This window comes from Lontra canadensis, unplaced genomic scaffold (assembly GCF_010015895.1).
Source record: "Lontra canadensis isolate GAN:19392208 unplaced genomic scaffold, GSC_riverotter_1.0 scaffold91, whole genome shotgun sequence".
Lineage (NCBI taxonomy): Eukaryota > Metazoa > Chordata > Mammalia > Carnivora > Mustelidae > Lontra > Lontra canadensis.
Genome location: NW_022631085.1, coordinates 3,332,151 through 3,355,208, shown reverse-complemented (window position 1 = coordinate 3,355,208; position 23,058 = coordinate 3,332,151). Strand labels below are relative to the sequence as shown.

The window sequence follows — 23,058 nt, the reverse complement described above, 5'->3', positions numbered from 1 at the left end:
CCCGGGACGCCTCTCTTTATAGACCGGGAGCTGCCCGCGGGAGGGAGTGGGGAGGCGGCCCGGGGGGGGGGGGGGAGTGGAAGGGAGGGTCCCAAGCTGCTCCCTCCGCAGCGCCCCCTGCAGGGCCCGGGAAGCGCGGCTTCAGTGCGGGCCCTAGGGCGCACCCGCGACTGCGCGGGGAGAGGGGCGCACGCGGAGCGCCAGCGCAGGGGGCTGCGGTGCTCGCGGTAGAAGGCTTCGGGGCAGGTGTCTCACCCGCCTTCCCTGCTCTGGGACAGTCACCGAGACTCTGATTCCCAGAGAAAGGGGGCGAGCGGCCAGCGTCTACAGGGGATGCTTGAGAATGGCTTGGCCCGGTCAAGAGCACTGCACGGATTTTAACCGCTTCCTCCCCACGGAGGGGGTGGGGGGAGGGGGGTTGTGAATTGCCACCTCCCCCGCCCGCTCCTGATTTTATTTGCCTCCCACTGGCTGGATACGGGGTTGGCCGTGCTACGTGAAGGGTAAAGAAAGGGGATTTTTTGAACTTTGCAAAGTGCGAGGCAGGAGCCCCCGAATGCTGGGAATTGTTCGGGAAAGGGAACTTTTTATTTTTCCCAATTTGCCATCCCCACCTCCACCCACAAGCAAAAGATGAAAAGAAAAAGAAAAAACAAAAACAAAAACAAAACCGCTGCTGTGACTTCAGGCCTGCATGTGCCTTTCGCTGAGTGCCTGACCTCGGGCAAGTCATTTCCTTGCTCTGAGCCTTAGTGTCCGCAGCTCCAAAAAAATGGGTGCGTGTGTTGGGGAGGGTACATTTATGTAATTTGCAAGGTGCATGTCAGGATCCAAAGAAAATGGGTGGGACCCCGCCCTTGCAAGTTCCCAAACTTTCCTCCCCCGCCCACAAAATGCTTGCAAATGAAGAAGCTGCTCAAAACTTCACTTAAAGCTTAGGACTCCTCTCTCCCCTCCTCCCCCGGCATTTGTCTGTCTCTCTCTCTCCCGTATGTCTGACACAGATCCATCATGCTTTCTGTCTTGCGGCCACTCTGTATGTCACTGTGTCCATCACTGTCTCTCTCTGTCTCTCCCTTTGTCGTAAGTGTCCCTCTGTCTCTGGCACCTGTGTCTCTCCCGCACGTCTCCCTCTGTCTCCGGCCCTTGCCGCTGGCTCCAGATCTCCGGCTGGCGCTCTCCCTGGCTCTCCGTCTTCTCCCTGGTCTCTGCCGCCCGCACGCACACAAGCCATAAAAGGAAGCCCAGGCGGTGGGCTGGCCCCGCGCCAGGCCGGGGACCCGCGCGCCCCGCTCCCCGCCCCGCACGGGCTCCGGCTTCCCGGGCCGGTCCTCCCTCCTGGGGCGCGGCGGGGGGCGCAGGGCGGGCGACAACCCAAAAAGGGCAGGCGCGGGCTCCTTCCTGCAGGAATTCCCAGCGCCGCATACCAGCCCGGGGCTGCCCGCTCCCCCTGACTAAATATGGTGCCGAGCGGCCTCCCGGCGCGGCGGGCGCGGGGGAGGGGGCCCTGCCTCCCATGGCCGCGACAGCGCCGCGCGGGGACAGCCCCCCAGGCCCACGCGGGCTCCAGCTACTCCCGATGGCCAGAGGATTTGGGGAGAGGGTCAGAGGCGGTGGGAAGACCCCTGCCAGGCTCTGTGCCCTTGGTCCACAACCCCTCCCCTGGAAACAGATCAGATTGGGGGGGGGGCGTGGGCCTGTATTAATACCCCCATTTCGGGGCGCCTGGGTGGCTCGGTGGGTTAAAGCCTCTGCCTTCGGCTCAGGTCATGATCCCAGGCTCCTGGGGATTGGGGAGCCTGCTTCCTCCTCTCTCTCTGCCTGCCTCTCTGCCTACTTGTGATCTGTCTGTCAAATAAATAAATAACATCTTAAAAAAAAAAAAAAAGCATTTTGCAGGTGAGAAAACTGAGGTCCTAGAGGTGTGCAGAGATTTGCCCAGGCTCTCGCTGGGACTGGAGCCCATCATTGCCAGGATTTACTTTCAAAGAGATTTTAAAGGGAAATGCTTTCCCCGGGCTGAATTCTCTGAGGCTGGTGGCCAGTGCAGCTTTCTAGCTGTCCCACCATGGGCCAGTCCTTTAAAGGCTCTGTGACTCAGTTTCCCTACCTGGATGTTTGTAAACAGTCCTTAAGATGATCCATGTGAAATGAACATATGGTCCTGTTTCCTGGTAGTTGTTATTATTCTCAACAAACTTGAAACCAAGTAGGTTGGCACAGGCCTCGGGTGTGTGACGGCAAGTGAGAGCCTGTCCCTCCTGCAGGGTCCCCACCGCAGGGCTCAGCGTCTCAGACCCTCTTGATCACTTCCTCATGCTTCCAACGTCAGGCTCTCCTGCTTTCTCACCCCTGAAAACACGCAAGTGCCCTAAATCAGATCTGCCAGGGTTCAGCTGACTGCACAGCCTGGGGTAAAGATCTTCAGAAAATGATGGATAAGCTGCTTCTCCACGTGCCTTTTACTGTCTACACTGTAAAAGGAGTGGAAATTGCCCCTGCGTTGGCTGGTATGGACAGGGTGCGGAGCGGAGGGTGTGATGGAAAGGGAAGAGTGAAATTGACCACCGCCTTCCTGTCCTGGAACTAACCCAGAGCAGCCTGTCACGATCGAACTTGCTGGCCTCAAAGTGAGAGCTGGCGTCTTTACTGGAGACCTTAACACTGGTACTTCAGAGGGGTTTTGCATTTGATTCCTTAAAGAATTTGTTGGTAAATTTTAAAAGAGAATCCCTATAAGCAATTATTAATAAACGGAGGGCTTATTAAAACAACAACAACACTGAATTTTTCTGCATTCTCTCTCCTCTTCCTTGTAACAACCCTAGGAAGCAAGTACTTAAAAAAAAATTTTTTTTTTTTCCCATTTTGCTGTTGACAAACCAGGCTGGTGAATTAAGTGACAAGCCAATTAAGTAACAGGCTGGTGAATTAAGTAACTAGCATAGCTAATTAGTGCTGGAGCAGGAATTCCAACTCCCCATGTCTGATCGAGTCCATGTTAAGTAGGTGGGAGGTTACGCTTGATCTTTGAGGCAACAGGCCAGAAGTCACAGGACAGTCGGTGAACTGAGACTCCGTCTTCTCGAGGAGGAACGCAGATGGACAGAATCTTTACCTCAACTACCTTACTGGGTTGTTAAATATGACGAAGCATGTGAAGGCCTTATATAAGGTATTTCATACCTTTCTGGTACAGTCTACGCATGTTCAGGGACAGTATGTGTACATAACAGTCATTCATTAAATATCTGTCCAACGCGGAAGCTCAGATGTTTGAATCTTCAAAAGCGCATTGTTACAATAATGAAGTCAAATGCCTGTTTTATTTCTCATGGCTCAAAAAGCCAGTTATTTTAAGATCAAGGGGGAAAAGCATACTTTAAAAAAAGTGTTACTTCAAGAGCTGTCCAGTAAATTTCCTGGGCTTGTCTTCTTTGTGGGGTGCTGTGTAATGGGAGTTTCCATGAACTAATGAAACAAGATGGCAGAGGGGAAATTTCTCGCTTGGAGTCTTTCCCTCTTTATCAAATAGCTTTGTATTTGCTATTGGTTTCAAAAAGCTCCAAAATGTGATTCCCTCCGGTTTTTAATAATATCACAGATTGGATCCAAAGATGATTTACTCCTGCATGTACTTCACAATCTCATTATTTAATAGTGTACCAGCACTCAAGTCCTCCAGCCCAAGAGTTGCACAGCATTGTGCCTTCTTGTGAATGGACATCATTCCTGGCCACAAGCCCAGCTCGCCTCTATCTCTTGCACAAAGCCCCTTCTGTTTCACTCGTGTTGGCTCCACACTTCTCTAGGACAAGACTGCATGGCAGACAGACCTGCAATGCTCTCTCCTTCATCACTTTCCGATTCTGGTGTCTTGGTAACTCCAGATTCTCTACCCTCCATTAGGAAGGTCCTAAAGGGTGCCTGGGTGATTCAGCGGGTTAAGCCTCTGCCTTCGGCTTGGGTCATGATCTCAGTTCGGGGTCCTGGGATCTACCTGCATCGGGCTCTCTGCTCAGCGGGGAGCCTGCTTCCCCCCCTCCCTCTCTGCCTATCTCTCTGCCTACTTGTGATCTCTGTCAAATAAATAAATTAAATATATATATATATTAAAAAAAGGAAGGGTCCTAAAATTCTCAAAGTAGTTCTACAGTGTTTTACAAAACAAAACATGTTCTTCACATATGAACCAGCAAATCATACTCCTTAGGATTTACCCAAATGAGTTAAAAGCTTGAGTCCATGCTGAAGCCTGCACTTGGGATGTTTAAAGCAGCTTTATGGGTAATTGTCAAACCTTGGGAGCAACCAAGCAGCTATTCAGCAGTGAAAGGACAATCTGGTACACTAAGGTGATGGAATATTCTTTGGTGCTGAAACAAACGAGCTCTCGAGCCATGAAAAGATGTGGAGGGATCTTAGGTGCATTATTACCAAGGGAAAGAAGCCAGTCTGAAGAGACCACATCCTGTAGGATTCCAACTATATAACATTCTGGGAAAGGCAGTTACAAGATCTGTGGTTGCCAGGGGTTGGGGGGCTGGAGCAATGAACGGAGAGAACTCAGGGATTATAGGGCAGTGAAAATACTGCGTGGTACTAGAATGGTGGATAGCTATCATCACACATTCGTTCAGATGTACAGAACGAACAGCACCAAAAATGAATGCTGATGTGAACTATGGACTGTGATAATGTGTCCGCACAGGTCCACCCATTGGAACAAATGTTGACACTCCCTCAGGGGTAGGGGGTGTGGAGGCAGGGGTGACGTGGCGTGAGTGAGGGGGGTGGTATGAGGTATATAGAAACTCTCTATATATTATACTCAACTTTGCTATGAACCTGAGCTTGCTCTCGAAAGTAAAGTCTATTTTGGGGGGATGCCTGGGTGGCTCAGTCAGTCAAGTGTCTGCCTTCAGATCAGATCATGATCCCAAGGTCCTGGATTGAGCCTAGAGTAGGGCTCCCTGCTCACCAGGGAGTCTGCTTCTCCCTCTGCCTCTTCCTTGGTCGCTTTCTCGCTCTCTCAAAATCTTAAAAAAAAAAAAAAAAAAAAAGTCTATTTTTTAAAAAAAGGTAGTTTCACCTTTCATTTAAAAAAAAAAAAAAATGAACAAAGACCACCCGATCCTTGCAGAATGGTTAACGCAAGTCAAATTCCAAGTGGCTGGGAAGCATTGTCTCAAATGCCTTTAAAGGCATATTCTCACAATGTTAATCCTTCATGTACACTTGGCTTTAGGTTAAAAGAACACATCAAGTCTTATATAATCATACAGGCATGTGAGTCATACAACTGCGTTCTTGCACATAATTATAAAGCTATCAGTTTACTCTGTGCAAACATATATGCTAAGCTAAATTTATCATCTTCAAACGCCACCTCTGCTCCTGCTGGGTTTTTGGACTGCCCAAGTTTTGTATTTCCACTTTTCCTAAACCTCTCTTCAGTCTCAATTCCCATACTATTTTTCTGTATATCCAAATCTCCTCCTAAAACTTCTCCCTATTTCTGGAGGAGAACTTCTCCCAACAACCCCATGAAAAACACCGGCAATGATGCACTGATTCAGTTTATGAGGTAGGAGAATAGTTATATTTGTCTTGTCTTTCCCTCAGTTTCCCCCACTCAGTTGTTTTTTTCTTCAATGTCTCAGCCAGTGTACCTTTTTCAATGACTGGCTTATAAATGAATTGACACCGTTCAAAAATCCTGAATATAAAAATTTCTAGAGCAGATTTTTCAACCTATGGTCTTTTGTGGAAATCTCAAAAATCTGAGTGTGTTGAAAATAGGTCATTTTCCTTTTTGCAAATATAAAAACATACTACTAAATATGCTTTTTTGAACACCTACATGGCCCCCCAGGTTATAATACCGTTCCCCCCCGAGACTGACATCATGAGGCTCCTGGATGAAAAGTGTTGCACGGTGATGTGGCTAATGCCCGGGGCCCGCACACCAGGGGAAGTTCTCCTCCCTCCATCTCACTCTACATCCTCCAACTACTAGGCCGCAGGAGATCCTGAAGGAAGGCCTGGGGAGCCACTCCGAATCTTCTTCCCATCCTGGTGCCCAGCTCTTAATGAAAGAAGTCATAGGAACATCCTTTGCACAAAAAAGAGTTGCTTAATTGTTTTTTTATTAAGTAATACATTGAAAGTATAAAAGTTGCCTAGGTTCAAACAAGTTGCACAACAATGCATACAAACACACTATGAACTATATGGGACAATTCTGTTTAGTTTATATTGTGACGATTTTCTATCAGTAACCAAAATTATAAACTCCAGCATTTTTTCTTAATCTAGTCCTGCATGATTGTAATTCCTGAGGTAAACTTCGTGTCCACAACCAACATCTTTGGATGTAAACCAAGTCCTCTGAAAAGAATTCAGACATTTATATTCCCACATACAATACAACGGGATTCCTAATTGTTACCAGATACTACAGATTTGATTTGAAAAATGGAAATGAGCCCCAAGAGTATATCTCTTCTGTAATCCTAGCTCATCAACAGGGCCTCTCAGAATCCTCTCACTTGCAAAGTATGGCTTAAGGGGATTTCTTTAATAATTTTCTGCACTCAGATAAAAATTCTTTGTTCATCTGTAAGGACTGAACACTTACCAACACCAAAGAGAAACTCAAAACTTTGAAAAGACAGCACCGAATCAACACCCTGAAGAGAAGGCCAATTTTGCCATCTACAGCTTCGCCCTTGCCCTGTGGAAAACATTCAAGCTCAATGTCATTGGTATGTGGGCGCCTGTGCCATTCTGTCGGATTATACTTTATGACTTCTGCCAATCAGGGCTATCATCACAGCTGTCCTCAGTGACATCAGTCTGCAGCCTCCACGTTATAAAAACATCTTCGTAAATATCAAAATAGCATTTTAGACATAGCACAGGAAGAGCTCTTACTATTTTTCTAACCCAAGAATAAAAAACTGACATGCAGTGAGTCCAGGTAACCAGGGACTGGCTCTTTCGGAGCTCATCTTGTGATTGCACAACTGAGGGCTGCATGGAGATTAAACAATGCCATCTTTTAAAAGGTGCTTTCTGGTATTTCTCCTAAAGCCTGTCTCTTCACGCTTATTCCACATTCTTTATATAATAAAATAAACTCTTTGTTTGACTTACAGCAAAATTAAAAGAATTATTTCCCCCTCTACCTTTTAATTAAATCTTCCAGTAGAAGCCAAAATGGTCTAAGGAAAGAAAAAGCACATTGTTACTTAGTTTAAAAGTTCAGATTTGGATAGTAATTCAGATATTTAAACCAAATTATAAATGGTTATCTGAAAAACTGCTAATTGTAAACAAAAAACTGAACTTCATAGAATTCATTTTATCAGGCTTCAATGTTTTTTAAAACGTTTTTTTAAAAACACAAATGGATTTTTCTACAAGTCCACGTAATTCCAGCCTGAAGGAAATTTCATGTAACCTTGTTAAAGAGCGGAACATATGGCTATAAAGACCTGAATTTTTTTTTTTTTAAAGAATATACGGGGTACTAAAAATTTCTTCCAGTTCTCACAAATTTAAAAAACCTTCAAAATACCTTCTAAAAACAACGTTATTTTCTTTCAAGTCAAATCTAGGAAGCTAGGTGACGGAGTTAGCTTTTATTCACAAATGTAGTAAAACAGGAAGGGCTAAATGTTTTTGCAGAAACTCAAATTTCTACAAAGGACAAATATTAGTGGTGTATTTTGGTAATGTTGGGAGAGTAAATATGTTACTTGATACACATAATTTTAAGACAAAAGATGCCCCGAATGGAAATGTCATCTCTTCACTGCTTGAGAAACAAGATGATCTTTGATGTTAGGACTACTCCCCTTCTCCGTTCTTAGGGGGTCACCTGAAATGAACAGAAAATAATGTCAATACTTACCCCAAGTCAAAGTAAGCAGTGTGCAGACGTAGCTGCATGTATTTTCGGATGTTATGTTTTTACTATTGTATGCGTTCTTTAGGTGGCTTAGGACAGCAAAATAAACTCACCATTTTAAAAGCATTATTAAAGAAATCAGAAACATTTAGTACTGAAGATTCATTATCAAGTGTTTTTAAGGGAACAGAGAGCACTACAGCGTAAACCCGTGTGTAAGGAGCAGTTACAAACTTCTCTTACATGATATGTAAGGAATGGAATCTGAAAGGACAGGGTGTTCAATTAACATTTTGAGGGATGCCAAACTTCAACTAAAAAGAAAAAAAGTACAAAAAACCCACCTTCAAATAGCAGTGCTTCTCAGCAGCACCCTCGTGTGGCAAGAAAAAAACTAGCAGAGTTTACATTTTCCTACCCACATCAGAAAATATCCAAGAAATTGTAGAAATCTTCTGCAGCCAAAGACATGAGAATAAAGCTCCATGAGAATTCAGAAGCCACCAGAGCCCCTGTGACCACCCCCTGTGCTCTGGCAATCAAAGGGGTCCTAGTCACTTCTGCTCAATTTTTGTCATGGGGAGAAGGGGTAGAGGGCAGAAGTGCCCTGGATTTAAAGAACCTAAAGAGACTTAACATCCAAATGCAACAAAAATGCAAGGCAGAGACTAAATTCTAAAAAGCTGTGAAAAACTGAAAATATTCCTTAGATACTTTTACACGGGAAAAACCCATTTTTATGATTTTGATGACAGGAGAAAAAGAATACAAATTGAGACAGTTGTTAGAAACATGGATTTTAGCACCAAAAACGCAACCTGGATTTTCTAATTCTAAAGACAACCTGATTCTACACCCAGGCCTGCTAGTCCCCAGCGGCTGATCATCCTCACAAGGACTGGAGACTGTAGGTCTGCATCACGGAGGACTGTCTCCCTCATTTTCAGGCAGCTTTGCTGGACAGAACAAAGTTAACAATATCCTGAGGCCACAGACGTTTCAGGTTTTCTAGAAAAGCATTACTAAGAAGTATGTGATGCATGCACTTCACAGATGTGCGGTAAAGTTGCGATGCTAATGATTTTCTCTGTTAGATTTCTGGTCTTTCACTTATATTAAGAACCTGCTCCGCCTCCAGTGTTCAAGCACAGACATCAGCAGCCCTGATGAACTGGTCACCATCCCGGAGGCGAGTGTGTCTACACAAACCCTGTTAATAGGGCGCCTGGGTGCCTCAGGGGGTTAAGCCTCTGCCTTTGGCTTGGGTCATGATCCCAGGGTTCTGGGATCGAGCCCCGCCTAGGGCTCTCCGCTCAGCAGGGAGCCTGCTTCCCCCTCTCTCTCTGCCTGCCTCTCTGCCTACTTGTGATCTCCCTCTCTGTCAAATAAATAAAAATCTTAAAAAAAAAAAAATTAAAAAAAAAACCCCTGTTCCTTTCTTCCAGCTCTTTGGGAGCTGTGACACAAGAGCTCTCGTGTTGGCCTGCTTTTAGACTTGTGTTCACACACGGACAATTTCATCTGAGTGTGTTCTACCTCAGATGAGCTTCTGTAGAGATCAGGTATTGTAATCTGAGTAATAATATTTTTAAATTTTCATAACCTTCCCATGTTGTCAAATAAAACGTGTTTCTATCAAACAGTAAGCTAGAATTGAAAAAGGAGACGCTGAAAGTAAATGCTGACATGTGTTACGGACAAAAATGCCATTCGTGGCTGCTAATTCTTTACAAATCATTGCACAAAGAGTCCACTTTTATCAAGAAAATTTCTGATGGTCAAGAAAAATAATTTGCAAAATCCCTGTTCTCCTATTAGTTCAGCCGTCCTCACCTCTGAGCCTGCCACAGAGCTTTCCACAGAACACGAGCCCCAAGCTCAACTAACTTGGACCTCTCTGAGGGCTCTGAGGGCCCCAAAGCAGCTAGTGTGCCTCTCCCCTCCCCCCACGCTCTCCAGCCCCCCATCTCTGTGGTGTAAAGCTACCACCAGCTATCGTGACCCACGTCTCAAAAGAACAGAACTGGGTTAAGAAATACTCCTGATGTGTACCTTTCTTATTAGTCATTCGTCATCACTGAGATAGATTATAACAAGCTTACGAGCCACGCAGTGACATGGATGCAGCTAGAGTATCATGCCAAGCAAAGTCAGTCAGAGAAAGATAAACACCAATGACGTCATTCATATGTGGAATTTAAGAAACAAAACATATGAGCAAAGGAAGAAAAAAAACAACCCAAAAAGACACTCTTGGGGTGCCTGGGTGACTCTGTGGGTTGAGCCTCTGCCTTCGGCTCAGGTCGTGATCTCGGGGTCCTGGGATCGAGCCCCGCATCGGGCTCTCTGCTCGGCGGGGAGCCTGCTTCCCCCTCTCTCTCTGCCTGCCTCTCTGCCTGCTTGTGATCTCTGTCAAATAAATAAATAAAATCTTTAAAAAAAAAAAAAAGACACTTAACTCTAGAGAATACACTGATGGTTCTCACGCAACAGGGATTAAGGAAGACACGGTGATCAGCACTGGGGTGTTGTATAAAAGCGTGGAATTACTGTATTATACACCTGAAAATAAATCAAGAGGTAAAAATAAAAAGTTTAGGGGCTCCTGGGTGGCTCAGTGGGTTAAGCCTCTGCCTTCAGCTCAGGTCAGGATCCCAGAGTCCTGGGATTAAGCCCCGCATCAGGCTCTCTGCTCAGCAGGGAGCCTGCTTCCCCATCTCTCTCTGCCTGCCCCTCTGCCTACTTGTGAGCTCTGTCAAATAAATAAATAAAATCTTTAAAAAAATAAAAAAATAAAAAGTTTACAAGCCATAAAAGTGATTGCTCAAGAGGTTATTTTTCCTTATGGGACTGAAAGTATCCATGTCACGGGTTTGCTGTCTTACCCAGCGTTCACATGTACAATATCCCCTGGTGGCAATTAAACAGAGAAATTGGTATTATCATATATCCTTGGTAGGTAAAGCCTTTTTGGAGGGGGATTAGACAACTTCTACTATGTTTTTTTAATATGTGTACGCTTGGAACCACAACTGTACTTCTAGGCGTCCACACAAGAGAAATACTTGCACGGACAAAGAAGTCATTCTGTATTGCAATATAGTAATAGCAAAAACGTAAAAACATAAAAGTCCATCAGTAAGGGATGATCAGCAATACTATACAATACTACATAAAGTTAAGATACTGACAAGACAAGGGAAAACAAACCCAATCTCAGGGTAACATGTCAAGTAGCGGTACATACAAATTTACAGGCACAGAAATGACTCTGGAAGGAGACCCCTGCCCCCCAAGCTGCTAATAGGGACCTTCCACAGAAGGCAGGGAGATCAGGGAGTTAGGGAGAGACAAAAGGGAAGAGATTCAAGGGAATTTGATTTGTAGATTATTTGAATGCTTACAGATTTACTTGTCCCCTTGTGCATTTTGTTTCGCTCTTTAAGTACTTGTCAAATAGTAGGCACTAATGACAGTTCCTTACCAAGCCTTGCAAAGGGAACTAGGAAAACTTCTTTACACTCTGTAAGTGGAGAAGTGTACAGGAATGGCACTCAGAGATCCTGATCCTGCAAGAACGGGTCAGCCGCGTGCTTTACGGACTCACTTAACCTCTCAGTCCTGGTTTTCTCAACTGTAAAGTAAGGAGGTGGGGTGATTTCTTTTTCAATGGTCCATCAGCTCAGCAGTCTAAGATACATAGATGAGTAACTCCTAGTGACATCAGAAATAACCCACAAAGGAGGTCACCTTGCTTCACAAACACTTTGTGTTCAGATCCTAGGAGACGCAGCAAATATTTAACGGAATTAATATTGCTCACAGCAGCTTACGATAAACTATGAAGGATAACGAGTATTTTTGATGTTTCGTAGAAGGTTATTTCAACATTCAAGATTTTGATCTGTTCTCCTCATCTGCTGCTTGAGGCCCACCTCTGACTGTCCTTAGAAAGAGACCAGCTCTACGGAGGTTGGAAAGAAAGAGCTATACACCATTCAGTTCAGATGATCAAAGTGAGATCCTATTGTTGATGTGGTAACAACTGAAAGCACATTTAAAGAGTAAACATTCTGAAAGAAATAGGGGCTGTTCGAGTATCTTATCTGTAGGTACTACCAGTCCTCCACCAACAGTATCCTAAAAATACAAAGGATATAGACACTTGTGACGTCCCTATCTATATTCAGCAATCTTGCCTTTCTTCAGTCTTGGAGGGGGGATAAAGTGATGATTTGAGAAAAATCTGTTTATTGAGTATGCCAATGATCTAAGTTGTTCCAAAGAATACAAATCTATGTGAAAGAAATCAGGTTTTTCCATGCTTTGGCACAGAAACAATATCTAAAAAAAAAAATTTTTTTTTAAAGATTTTATTTATTTATTTGACAGAGAGAGAGATCACAAGTAGGCAGAGAGGCAGGCAGAGAGAGAGGAAGGGAAGCAGGCTCCCCGCTGAGCAGAGAGCCCGATGCGGGGCTCGATCCCAGGACCCTGGGATCATGACCTGAGCCAAAGGCAGAGGCTTTAACCCACTAAGCCACCCAGGCGCCCCAGTATCTAAAAATTTTGTCCAGTTATTCTCCCATCCCCTCAAGATTCCCTTTCCAAACACCATTTTGCTTTTTGGAGGATCAGTAACATAGACTTCAACCATATTAGATACAAGTAGAATTAAACTATGACTCAAAATCTCGGCAAAAACTATTTGCGAGAGGAAAAAAAAAATTTTTTTAAGGTTTTATTTATTTATTTGACAGAGAGAGCACACAAGGAGGCAGAGCAGCAGGCAGAGAGAGGGAAGCAGGGTCCCCACTGAGCAGAGCCCCACAGAGGGCCGATCCCAAGACGCCTGGGATCATAACCTGAGCCAAAGTTAGACGCTTAACTGACTGAGCCACCCAGGCGCCCCAAGAGAAAAATATTAAGAAGAAAAAAAAACACTTGGGGCACCTGGCTGGCTGTCAGTGGAGGACGGAACTTTTTTAATCTAGGGATTTTGAGTTTGAGCCCCATATTGGGTATGGACATGACTTTAAAATAAAATCTTTTTAAATAATTTAAAAAACAAAAAAAGAAAAAAAAAAATACTTGCTAACAGTTAAATGATGAATCCCAGGAAATTCATACCCTTGTGCTTTCTTCTGCTAGGTTGTTTGCCAAGATTTGGATTTGCAGGCTGAAGTGACGACCCTCTCAGAAATGGATTTTGGAGGTCATCCTTAGTTCCATCCAAGAAATGAGCTAAAATTCCATATAAAAGAGGTCTGTAGCAGGAAGAAAACCAAAATCAATTAAAATTGCAGATTTAAGGCGCCCTCTGCCACCAAAAGGGCCAGGCAATTCTCCAGACTTGAAACAAGACACACAGTTACTATCCAAATCGCAAACTATTCACGCTTTTTAAAATTTAAGAGTACACTGAACTCGAAAAACAACTTAAAAACCCAGAGAACCTATGTTAACAACTCAAACATCACCTAAACTGAAATACAACATCAATCCATCAATACAGAGGAATTCTGCCTTTCAAGTCTGGCGTGAGATTTCCCAGTGCCTAGCACGGTCTGATATACAACAAGGAGTCAGTGAACACTTACTGCGTGAATAAATCCTTGCCTAAAGAAGGTCAGATGTCCCAAAAAGCAGACTGCCTGGGTTCAAATCCTGGCTTCACCAATTGACGTCAACAAGATTTTTTATGTCCCTGCCCTGATACGTATTTCTTCCCCTATAAATAAAGATAAGTGTACCCCTCACCTCCCAGGGTTGCTGTGGAGTAAATAAGTTAATAAATATCAACTTTTTAAAACTGTGCCTGGCATATATTAAGTGCTATATAAATGTTAGCTATTCAGGAGTTAAGTAAGAACTAATATTTAATAAGCTATTTTTAGGGAGGGAGGGCAGGTTTAAATAAAAAAAGCTGTTTTTACAGTTTACGAAACAGTCTAACCTTTCTCCAGGTTATCCTTGTCTTGTGATCATCCCACCACAGCTCAGGGAAGATATGCTAGAGATTCCTCCATAAGTAAACAAACTTTCTACTTGAACTCCAAGTCCCATATTCTTTTCATGACAATATTCTGCCTGGTGATCTCTATTAGTACCCTGGCACAAAGGGAAGCTACTTGCTAACAATGAGGAGAGGTACAGCAGAAATGTTTTCATTTCTAATCTCACCACTGAAAATACAATTTCACTGATTTTTTTTTTTTTTGAGCTATCTATTTATTAGCTGATGTGATAGTTTAAAGTATGACATTCCTTTCCCTTCAAAAGGTGGAGCCTAACTGCCCTCCCGTGGAGTGCGGGCTCAAGACACTTCTATGAACCAAATAAGGTATTAAGTGACAGCACTGTGCGACTCCCAAGACTAGGTCATAGAGCACTGTATACCGTGGCTGCCTTCATGCCTTCTCTCTGGGCCACTCACTCTGTGGGAAGTCAGCTGCCACATCATGAGGACACTCGAGCTGTCCCAGGGGAAAGGTACACAGGGAAGGAATGGGGGCCACCTGCAAGCAGCCTAGTGAGTGAGCCACACGGGAGGGGAGCCTGCAGCCCCAGCCTGGCCTTCAGATGAGGACCTCCCCGGCTACGTAACTGGGATCTCCTGAGAAACAGAGTCCCAGAACCGCCCACAGATTCCTGACCAACCACAGACAATAAGCGATTGTTGTTTCAAGCCACCACATTCTGGGGCACTGGGTTACGCAGCAATAACTAACTGCTTGCATGCCAACTTCTCAGACCAGGAGGAAAGCAGGAAAGGAAGTTTCTCTATTTAAGATGCCTCAACTCTTAGGAAAGGAATATATCTTATATTGTACCTCTTATATCCAGGAATGTAATCTCCATCTTCTGTTTAATTTTAAAACCCATGTTTCCGAAAGAGATGACTGGTTTAAGATTTTTAAATTTAAACAATTTTGTTCTTAAATTAACATCAATGAAGTTTTAAGATTTAAAATTTTAAGACAGATTTTTTAGATGTTATTAGAAAAGATGTAGCTAGCATATTTAATCCACAAATTCATGGACATTAGGATGTTTCTAAATAAAAGTTTACAAAAAGAATTTTTTTCTTAAGGATTTTATTTATTTATTTGTCAGAGAGAGAGAGAGCAAGCACAGGCAGACAGAGTGGCCGGCAGAGGCAGAGGGAGAAGCAGGCGCCCCACTAAGCAAGGAGCCCGATGTGGGACTCAATCCCAGGACTCTGGGATCATGACCTGAGCCAAAGGCAGCCGCTCAACCAACTGAGCACCCAGGCATCCCAGAATTTTTTTTTTTTTTTTTTAAGTTCAGCCTTACCATACCTTATTTGCAATGGTGAAACACAAAAACTCTGAAAACTAGTTTTCGTCATAAGTTTGGCACGAACTCATTTGGTGGCATGGCTTGACCTAACTAAGGCTATTCTAGACTTTATCCTACTTTCTGTGAAAATTCTTAAGTTTTGCTGAAAAATATCAGCGTATTTATGAAGAGCCGCTTTATGTTCACACCGGCACATAAATCTAGTATTTGTTTTACTTGTTATATTACTTTTTCCCCCGGCTTTATTGAGGTATAATTGAGAAATAAAACTGTATGGTAATTAAAGGGTACAGCATAATGATTTGATACACACACACACACACACACAGCTAAGGAATTCCCCTTATCAAGTTAAGTAACACAGCCATCACCTCACCCATTTACTGTGTGTGACACTTTCATAGATGAGAACTCTCTTAGCAAATTTCAAATACACAATCTGTATTACTTTTTTAAAATCTGAAAACTTTACAATGGAGATGTTTGTTTTGTGGTTTTTATGGATGTGGAGCCCAACAGGGGCCTTGAACTCAAGACCTGAGCTGACACTAAGAGTCAGAGGCTTAACCGCCTAATCCGCCCAGGCAGCCCTACAATGAAAATGTTTTAAACAAAGCAGTAACTGCCTTTTAGAAAGCCAACTGTTGGCAATATGAAGGTAAGTTGGGAAAGAAAGTGACCAGAGACAGAGACAGCAGACAGATGGCTTCTGAACAGTGCCCAGGCAAAAGCGACAGAACCGCAGAGTGACTGATTAATAGAGGGAAGTAGCCAGAAAAGTACATGGACTCTGAGTTTAAGACCCGAATGGCTATATGAGGAACCTACAAGGGGATTTAAGAAGGTGAAAATAACACGTTTAATTTTTGGACACACTGTGTTTGAGATGCCAGCAGAAATGGGGCTCTGTAAATTTGCGGGATCTGTCAGATTTTTTTTTTTTTTTTTTGATCTGTCAGATTTAAAGCAGAGTCACGAACATGGAGGCATCATTAAAGACTCAAGCATACTTAGGAAAGTGGGCAAGGGGACAGGAAGAAAAATTTTGTTAAGGACAAAACTTGGAGAGTACTCACGATTTATAAGAACCCTAAAGGAACAATGAAGAAACTGAGAACACTGTTACAGAGAGAAAAACCTAGACAGTAAAGGTTCATAAAAGACAAATGACAAAAAGTGTTTTAAGGGAGAAGAGTCACTATTACAAAATGCTACAGAAACTCAAGTAAAACTGAGCTTCTCAGATTGGAAATACAGATATATACCCACTCTTGATGCCAGGGACTTGGGACAAAATACAGGATAAAAGTGGCATATGATACTGGAACATTAATTGCACAAAGATTTGTGGGAGAGTTCAATTTAAGTGGTACGTCATTTTAACATTTTTATGGTAAAACAGACAATTATACCATGAAGCAGAAACAACAACAACAAAAAAATATCAAGAAATTTTTAGAAAGGAAACATAAGGGGTGCCTGGGTGGCTCAGTGGGGTGGCTCAGTGCGTTAAAGCCTCTGCTTTCAGGTTAGGTCATGATCTCAGGGTCCTCAGATGGAGTCCCGCATGGGGCTCTCTGCTCAGCGGGGAGCCTGCTTTCCCCTCTCTCTCTGCCTGCCTCTCCGCCTACTTGAGATCTCTGTCTGTCAAATAAATAAATAAAATGTTAATTAAAAAAAAGAAAGAAAGAAAGAAGGAAAGGAAAGGAAACAAAAGACTTCAAAGAAATTTGTGCCTGGGGGTGGGAGAGGGGCTGCTGCTTTGAGCCTCCTGGGTGCAATTTTTTTGGCCATTCAGGGATCCTCTGGAAAAAGTTTAAGCAACTTTGTGGTAGGAACAGAATTAAGAAACTACTAGAAAGCAGTCACACTTCTTTTCAAGAGCATAGTTTCAGCATAAATGGTGAAGGAAGAATTTAATATGCAGAGAAGGCAAAGGGGGAGAGTAACAAAATGAAAGCAGGTGGCTGGTTTTCACGAAGTTCAGTGGTAAAAACGAGTCGAATGGTATTTTTGAGATCTGAGTATATTCCTATGCTGAAGCGAAGGAAACAATGAGGAGGAAGAGTTCATCTTGAGGAAGAAACAACTGAGAGAGCAAACCCTCAGAAGAAAAAAGGGATGCATCAAGAAGCCAAGAAGAATGACCCTTAGTGAGACAGATGCTCAGTCCCCTGAAACCACAGGAATTTTAGTTCCAGAGAACAGAGGCCTTATCCTGTTTATTGCTACACACCTTGGATTTGGTACAGTGTTAGACACACACTCAAACCAAATAAACACCTGCTCAATTAAAATGAAACAAAACCACTACTATGTGATTATGACTCCCAATACAACAATATCTAAAAACTTATTTTTAAGTTTTTATCTTTAAAAACCTTATTTAAAAAAAAACTTCTTACATTGTATTATCCTTTGATTCTTCAAATGCATTTAGTTCCCGGATGAGAAACTGTCTGTCCAATGGAACTACAGGTTGACCAGATTCTAGAGGAAAAATCGTGAGTCTTTATTCATCTAAAAAGCACATACGATTTTGGTAAGAACTACTTACCAGTTACACAGACTTTTCCAATTTTGGAATAACGAGGATGGCACGTACCAAGGCAGAGCCAACTGTACTTGACTTTATGATTTTCAAAATGTCATTTCGTTATATGTATAACTTAACAGAGTTTAACATAAATTCTTTTTTTTTTAAGATTTTTTATTTATTTATTTGAGAGAGAGACAGTGAGAGAGAGCATGAGCGAGGAGAAGGTCAGAGAGAGAAGCAGACTCCCCATGGAGCTGGAAGCCCGATGTGGGACTCGATCCCGGGACTCCAGGATCATGACCTGAGCCAAAGGCAGTCATCCAACCAACTGAGCCACCCAGGCATCCCCATAAATTCGTTTTTTAAATCCCCCAGTTTTTGGTTGGGAACATATGTGTCTGCACACTAGACTTCAAAAGTCTTTTTTTGAAGCCTACAAATTAAACACAGGACAGTAACAATAACCACTTGGCGGTAATAATTCTAAAAGTAAAATTACCCAAACATGAAGCGCTGGCAAGGATACAGGGCAACGGTACTTATACTTTGCTTTGCTAGTAGGAGAGCAAAATGGTACAACCACTTTGGAAAACAGTTGAGTCACTCCTTAGAAAGGTAAGCATGTGCTTCATAACCTGCAATCCCACTCTTAGCTCTTTACCCAAGAAAGCTTATCTGCACACAAAAACTTGTGAATGTTAATGGCCACTGGACTGGTAACTGCCAAAAAACTACACACAACTGATAATAGAGAAATCGGCACAGACACACAAAGGAATGCTATTCAGGGGGAAAAAACCCAACACAGCTGAATTTGAAATGCATTATGCTAAGCGAAAGGAAGTGCACTCAAAAGGCTACATCCTGAATGGGCTCATTTATATGACATTCTGGAAAAGGCAAATGATTGGTACAGAAAAAAACAGATCAGCAGTTGCTAGGGGTTGGGGTAGGTGAAGAAGTTGACTACAACAGGGCACAGAGAATGTTCTGAGGTGGTAAAAATATTCTCTATAGCGATTGTGTGGTGGCAGTTACACAACTATACGTATTTGGTAAAATCCACAGAACTGCATACCGAAAAAGGTTTTTGTCTCGTTGGGTTTTTGTTTTGTTTTAAAGATTTTATTTATTTGACGGAGAGAGACACAGTGAGAGAAGGAACACAAGCCAGGAGGAGCAGCCTTCTCGGCGTCGAGCAGGGAGCCTGACACGGGGCGTGATCCCAGGACCCTGGGACTGTGACCTGAACCGAAGGCAGATGCTTAACGGCTGAGCCACCCAGGCACCCCTGTATTGTTAATTACACCTCAGTTATTAAAAAAAAAAAAGCCAAGGGCGCCTGGGTGGCTCAGTGGGTTAAAGCCTCTGCCTTCAGCTCAGGTCATGATCCCAGTGTCCTGGGATCAAGCCCCGCATCAGGCTCTCTGCTCAGTGGGGAGCCTGCTTCCCTTCTTCTCTATCTCTGCCTGCCTCTCTGCCTACTTGTGATCTCTCTCTTTCTGTCAAAAAATAAAAACCTTTATTAAAAAAAAAAAAAAAAAAGCCAAGACACTTAACATGAAACTTGACAAATGTGACTACATTTCATTCTAGGGAAGCCCAGGTCCAAGACCTAATTCATTATATTTTCATAAATTTTCTTCGTTTCTAAGTGTTAACAGTATTATACAGCCATCTATAACAAACTGAGGAAAGTGGAGGCTGATACTGATGATCCTTAAACCACTAAAACTTACCAGTCTTCATTCAGTTAAGATATGTGCCTAATATTAAATAAAAGATATAGAATGTTAATTTAAAAATCTATTAAGTGGAAAAGGTCCAACATCACAAAGAATTCATTCTCTCTTCCAAAATCTACTTCATGGTCTCTTTATTTTTTTTCCCCCCTTTGGATGAGGAATGAAATAGTCTTAAAGTACAGATGAAACCTTAAACTGGGACGCCTGGGTGCTCAGTTGGTTAAGCCACTGTCTTTGGCTACGGTCATGATCCCGGAGTCCTGGGATCGAGTCCCACATCAGGCTCCTTGTCCAGCAGGGAGCCTTGCTTCTCTCTCTGCCTCTGCCTGCCGCTCTGCCTGCTTGTGTGCACTCTCTCTCTCTGACAAATAAATAAATAAACTCTTCAAAATTAAAAAAAAAAAAAAGGAAAGAAAGAAAAGAAACCTTAAACAAAGTAATCCTTCCAATCCCATTTCTCTCCCCTAGCCCAGAGGAAAGTCTATCTTGATTAATGTGCATTCCTTATCAAGAAAGTTATTTACTTTCTCTTCAGAAATAAAATATAAGAGATAAATGTCTCTTTAACTGCCCACCTCCTCCCCCAACACCATTTCTCTCCCTCCTAACATTACAGTGAGTTTGGAGTTTATCTTCCCAATGCTTCTTAAGTAGGATTCAGGCTAGGCGCAGAGCCCAAGTTAGGGCTCAAACCCATGGCCCTGAGATCAAGACCTGACAAGAGATCAAGAGTCACATGCTTAACTGACTGAGCCTCTGAAACTGTATTTTTAAACCATCTACACAGAAAAAACCTGGCAGCAAACAAAAACGACTTTTTATCCTTAGTATCAGAAAATACAGATGATTTTTCCAAGTACACACCTAGTTTAAGTGTTTTGGTATTTATTTTCCCTTACAATACAATAATCCCCATGAGAACGTATTCAAACTATGGAAGGAGACCAGGAGATTTTTATGTTCCAGTCACCTGGATGACTCTGTTTGGTAACGGAATTAGACTTTCAGCCTCAATATTTTCTCAGAAGTGAGGGAAGGGAAAAAGCAGACTTTGTTTCAGGCAAGTAATAATAATAACCTCTTACCTGATATGAGGACAGATGCTGTGTACTTATACTTGTTGAATTCCAGATACTCCCGAATTAGTTCATTAATTAGAAGGTTTTCATGAGACAATGACGGTCGGGGTTCGCTTTCATCATCTAGGGCATTGAAAACTTCAGCTCGGATCCTTGCTTTTAAATGCCCTAATACCCCCCTTTTCTCCAACGTGTCCTTTAAAACTGTTAAACATAAAACATTAATGCTTCAATTAGATTAAATTTGGTCACCTTCAGGCATACTTTGAAGGAATATGTTTAAAAGTTAAATGGCCGGGGGCGCCTGGGTGGCTCAGTGGGTTAAGCCTCTGCCTTCCGCTCAGGTCATGATCCCAGGGTCCTGGGATCCAGCCCCGCATCAGGCTCGCTGCTCAGCAGGGAGCCTGCCTACCCCCCCCCGCCCCCTCCCCCCGCCTGCCTCTCTGCCTGTCAAATAAATAGATAAAATAAAATTAAAAAAAAAAGTAAATGGCCTCATAGCCATTGCTTTGATCTAAACAATGAGCTGAATGCAAGTTATCTGATTAGCATCATGTTTGTGATAAAAAATAAAGTTCTCAAGTTGCAATGACTTGCTATTTTAATACAGTTAAGCAAATTCAAGTTTATCTTTCCAGCATCATCACTGTGGGAAGCTACAGTCTGGTAGGCATCGTCAGTAAGGGAGGAAAAGGGAGCACAGAATTACACTTGGCTTACTGGGGCCTGAATTTACCCTGTCTCCTATATTTTCAAGAGCGTTTATCACTGCAGACAGGTCTGTGTCACTAAAACCCTCCGGTCTAGAAAGATAATTAAAGGTAACAAGTACATTCCATAAAAGGAAGGAATTTGTTGTCTTTTAATAAAACCTCTGATACCGAAAACCTTTGGGGAATGGCCCATTCTGAACAAAAAGGTGTTTCTTTGGGTTTTATTTTTTAAAGACATTTATGAGTTAACTTTCTAAAAAACAAAACAAAACAAAACCAGTAGGATTTTGAAACTGTAAGCCTAGATAGCCATCTAACACGTGGCTCTATCACTGCCATCTTGAAGAATCAGGGATATATACGCTAAATGTAATCTAACTTCCTCTTGATGAGCAAAGGTCATATTACAGTATCAGTTGTGATAATGAGATTTAACTATAAATACTAGTATGGACAGTGAGGGGCATAGAGCTGAACTGGCATCATTCCATGCAGTGGTATGGAACCTTCTTTTTTCACACTGTCCCTAACGGCTAAATAACTAACCCAATCAACACATCTCACCCACGGTGCCTAAAACATAGTAAGAGCTCCATAAATGCTACCTGGGAGCATTAGAGTATAGTGCTGTATACTACTGATGTAATAAACATAGTTTAATATTGTACTGCACCCTGCCAAAGGCACCAAATAAGTACACCAAAATAAAGAAAAAATTCATACACGGAGCCCAAGGAGCTTACCCAAGTAGGCATAAACATAAAATCCCTTTAAGCTTTACAATACAACAAAAACCTGGGTGATAGGATTGCAGAGGTACGACTTAGTAGACTAAACTTTTAACCTTTCTTGCCCCTTGTTTTTAAATCATCCCCCCAACCTTTTTGACAGGTGTGCGAGTACAGTTACCAATCAGACTTTGTAACAGGTCCATAAAAGGAAGGTTCAGCCTTATCATATTCTTGGGATAATAACCAAACCCCGGTTCTCTAACTCCATCTTCGGAAATTAAATGGAAGAGATTTTTTTTCCGCTGGCCAGGATCCTGTCCCAATTACTCTGAATTTGCACACAGCACAGCCTCGAACTCCGCAGAGATAGGACAATTAATGAAGCAGGAGTTAGGAAGCCTATCCTGTCTCATCACCAGCTCATCATGCCTCAGCTCCCCTCTCCAACATAATGAGTTCTACCTCTCAGAGGCAAAACCAAGTGAGGTGGAAAATGTGAAATGTCTTAATACCTGGGCGGCTGAGTGGGTTACAGACTGACTCCTGATTTTGGCTCATGACACGATCTCAGGGTGATGAGATCGAGCAAGCACTAGGCTCCAGAGTGCCCATGGAGCCTACTCAAGATTGTCTTTCCCTCTCCGCCCCTCCCCGATTCCCCCTAAGGGGGCTGGGGAGTAAAAGGCCATACAATGTAGTAAGATAATTGAGTGGGATATACATTTTCACTGAGTTTTGCTGAACACAAACCATATTCAGAACCAGGGAATGCAAAACAAAGGGATACACCTGCATAGGACATTCTTTTCTTTTTTTTTTTTTTTTTTGACAGAGAGACACAAGGAGAGAAGGAATGAGGGAGTGGAAGAGGGAAAAGCAGGCTTCCCACGGAGCAAGGAGCCAATGATCCCAGGACTCTGGATCAGGATGTGAGCTGAAAGCAGACGTCCAACGACTGAACCACCCAGACACCCCTACGTAGGACCTTCTTTTTTTTTTTTTTTTTTTAATTA

The 23,058-nt window shown here is 42.9% G+C and overlaps 1 protein-coding gene across 2 annotated transcripts in view; it reads right to left on the bottom strand.

The window, feature by feature from the left end:
* Positions 1-7,627: 7,627 nt before the first annotated feature.
* The window catches only part of CEP20 (centrosomal protein 20), a 17,011-nt gene continuing 1,580 nt past the window's right edge, over positions 7,628-23,058 (bottom strand). Inside the window, exons 2-5 of one of the 2 annotated variants that reach the window (XM_032836227.1) lie at positions 20,608-20,805; positions 17,644-17,728; positions 13,046-13,182; positions 7,628-7,885 (exon numbers count right to left, since the gene is read on the bottom strand). In XM_032836227.1, the coding sequence (XP_032692118.1) occupies positions 7,809-7,885; positions 13,046-13,182; positions 17,644-17,728; positions 20,608-20,805 (497 nt within the window). In that variant the 3' untranslated portion in view covers positions 7,628-7,808. The remainder of the gene's footprint in view (positions 7,886-13,045; positions 13,183-17,643; positions 17,729-20,607; positions 20,806-23,058) is intronic. The other variant, XM_032836228.1, reaches the window with a different exon arrangement.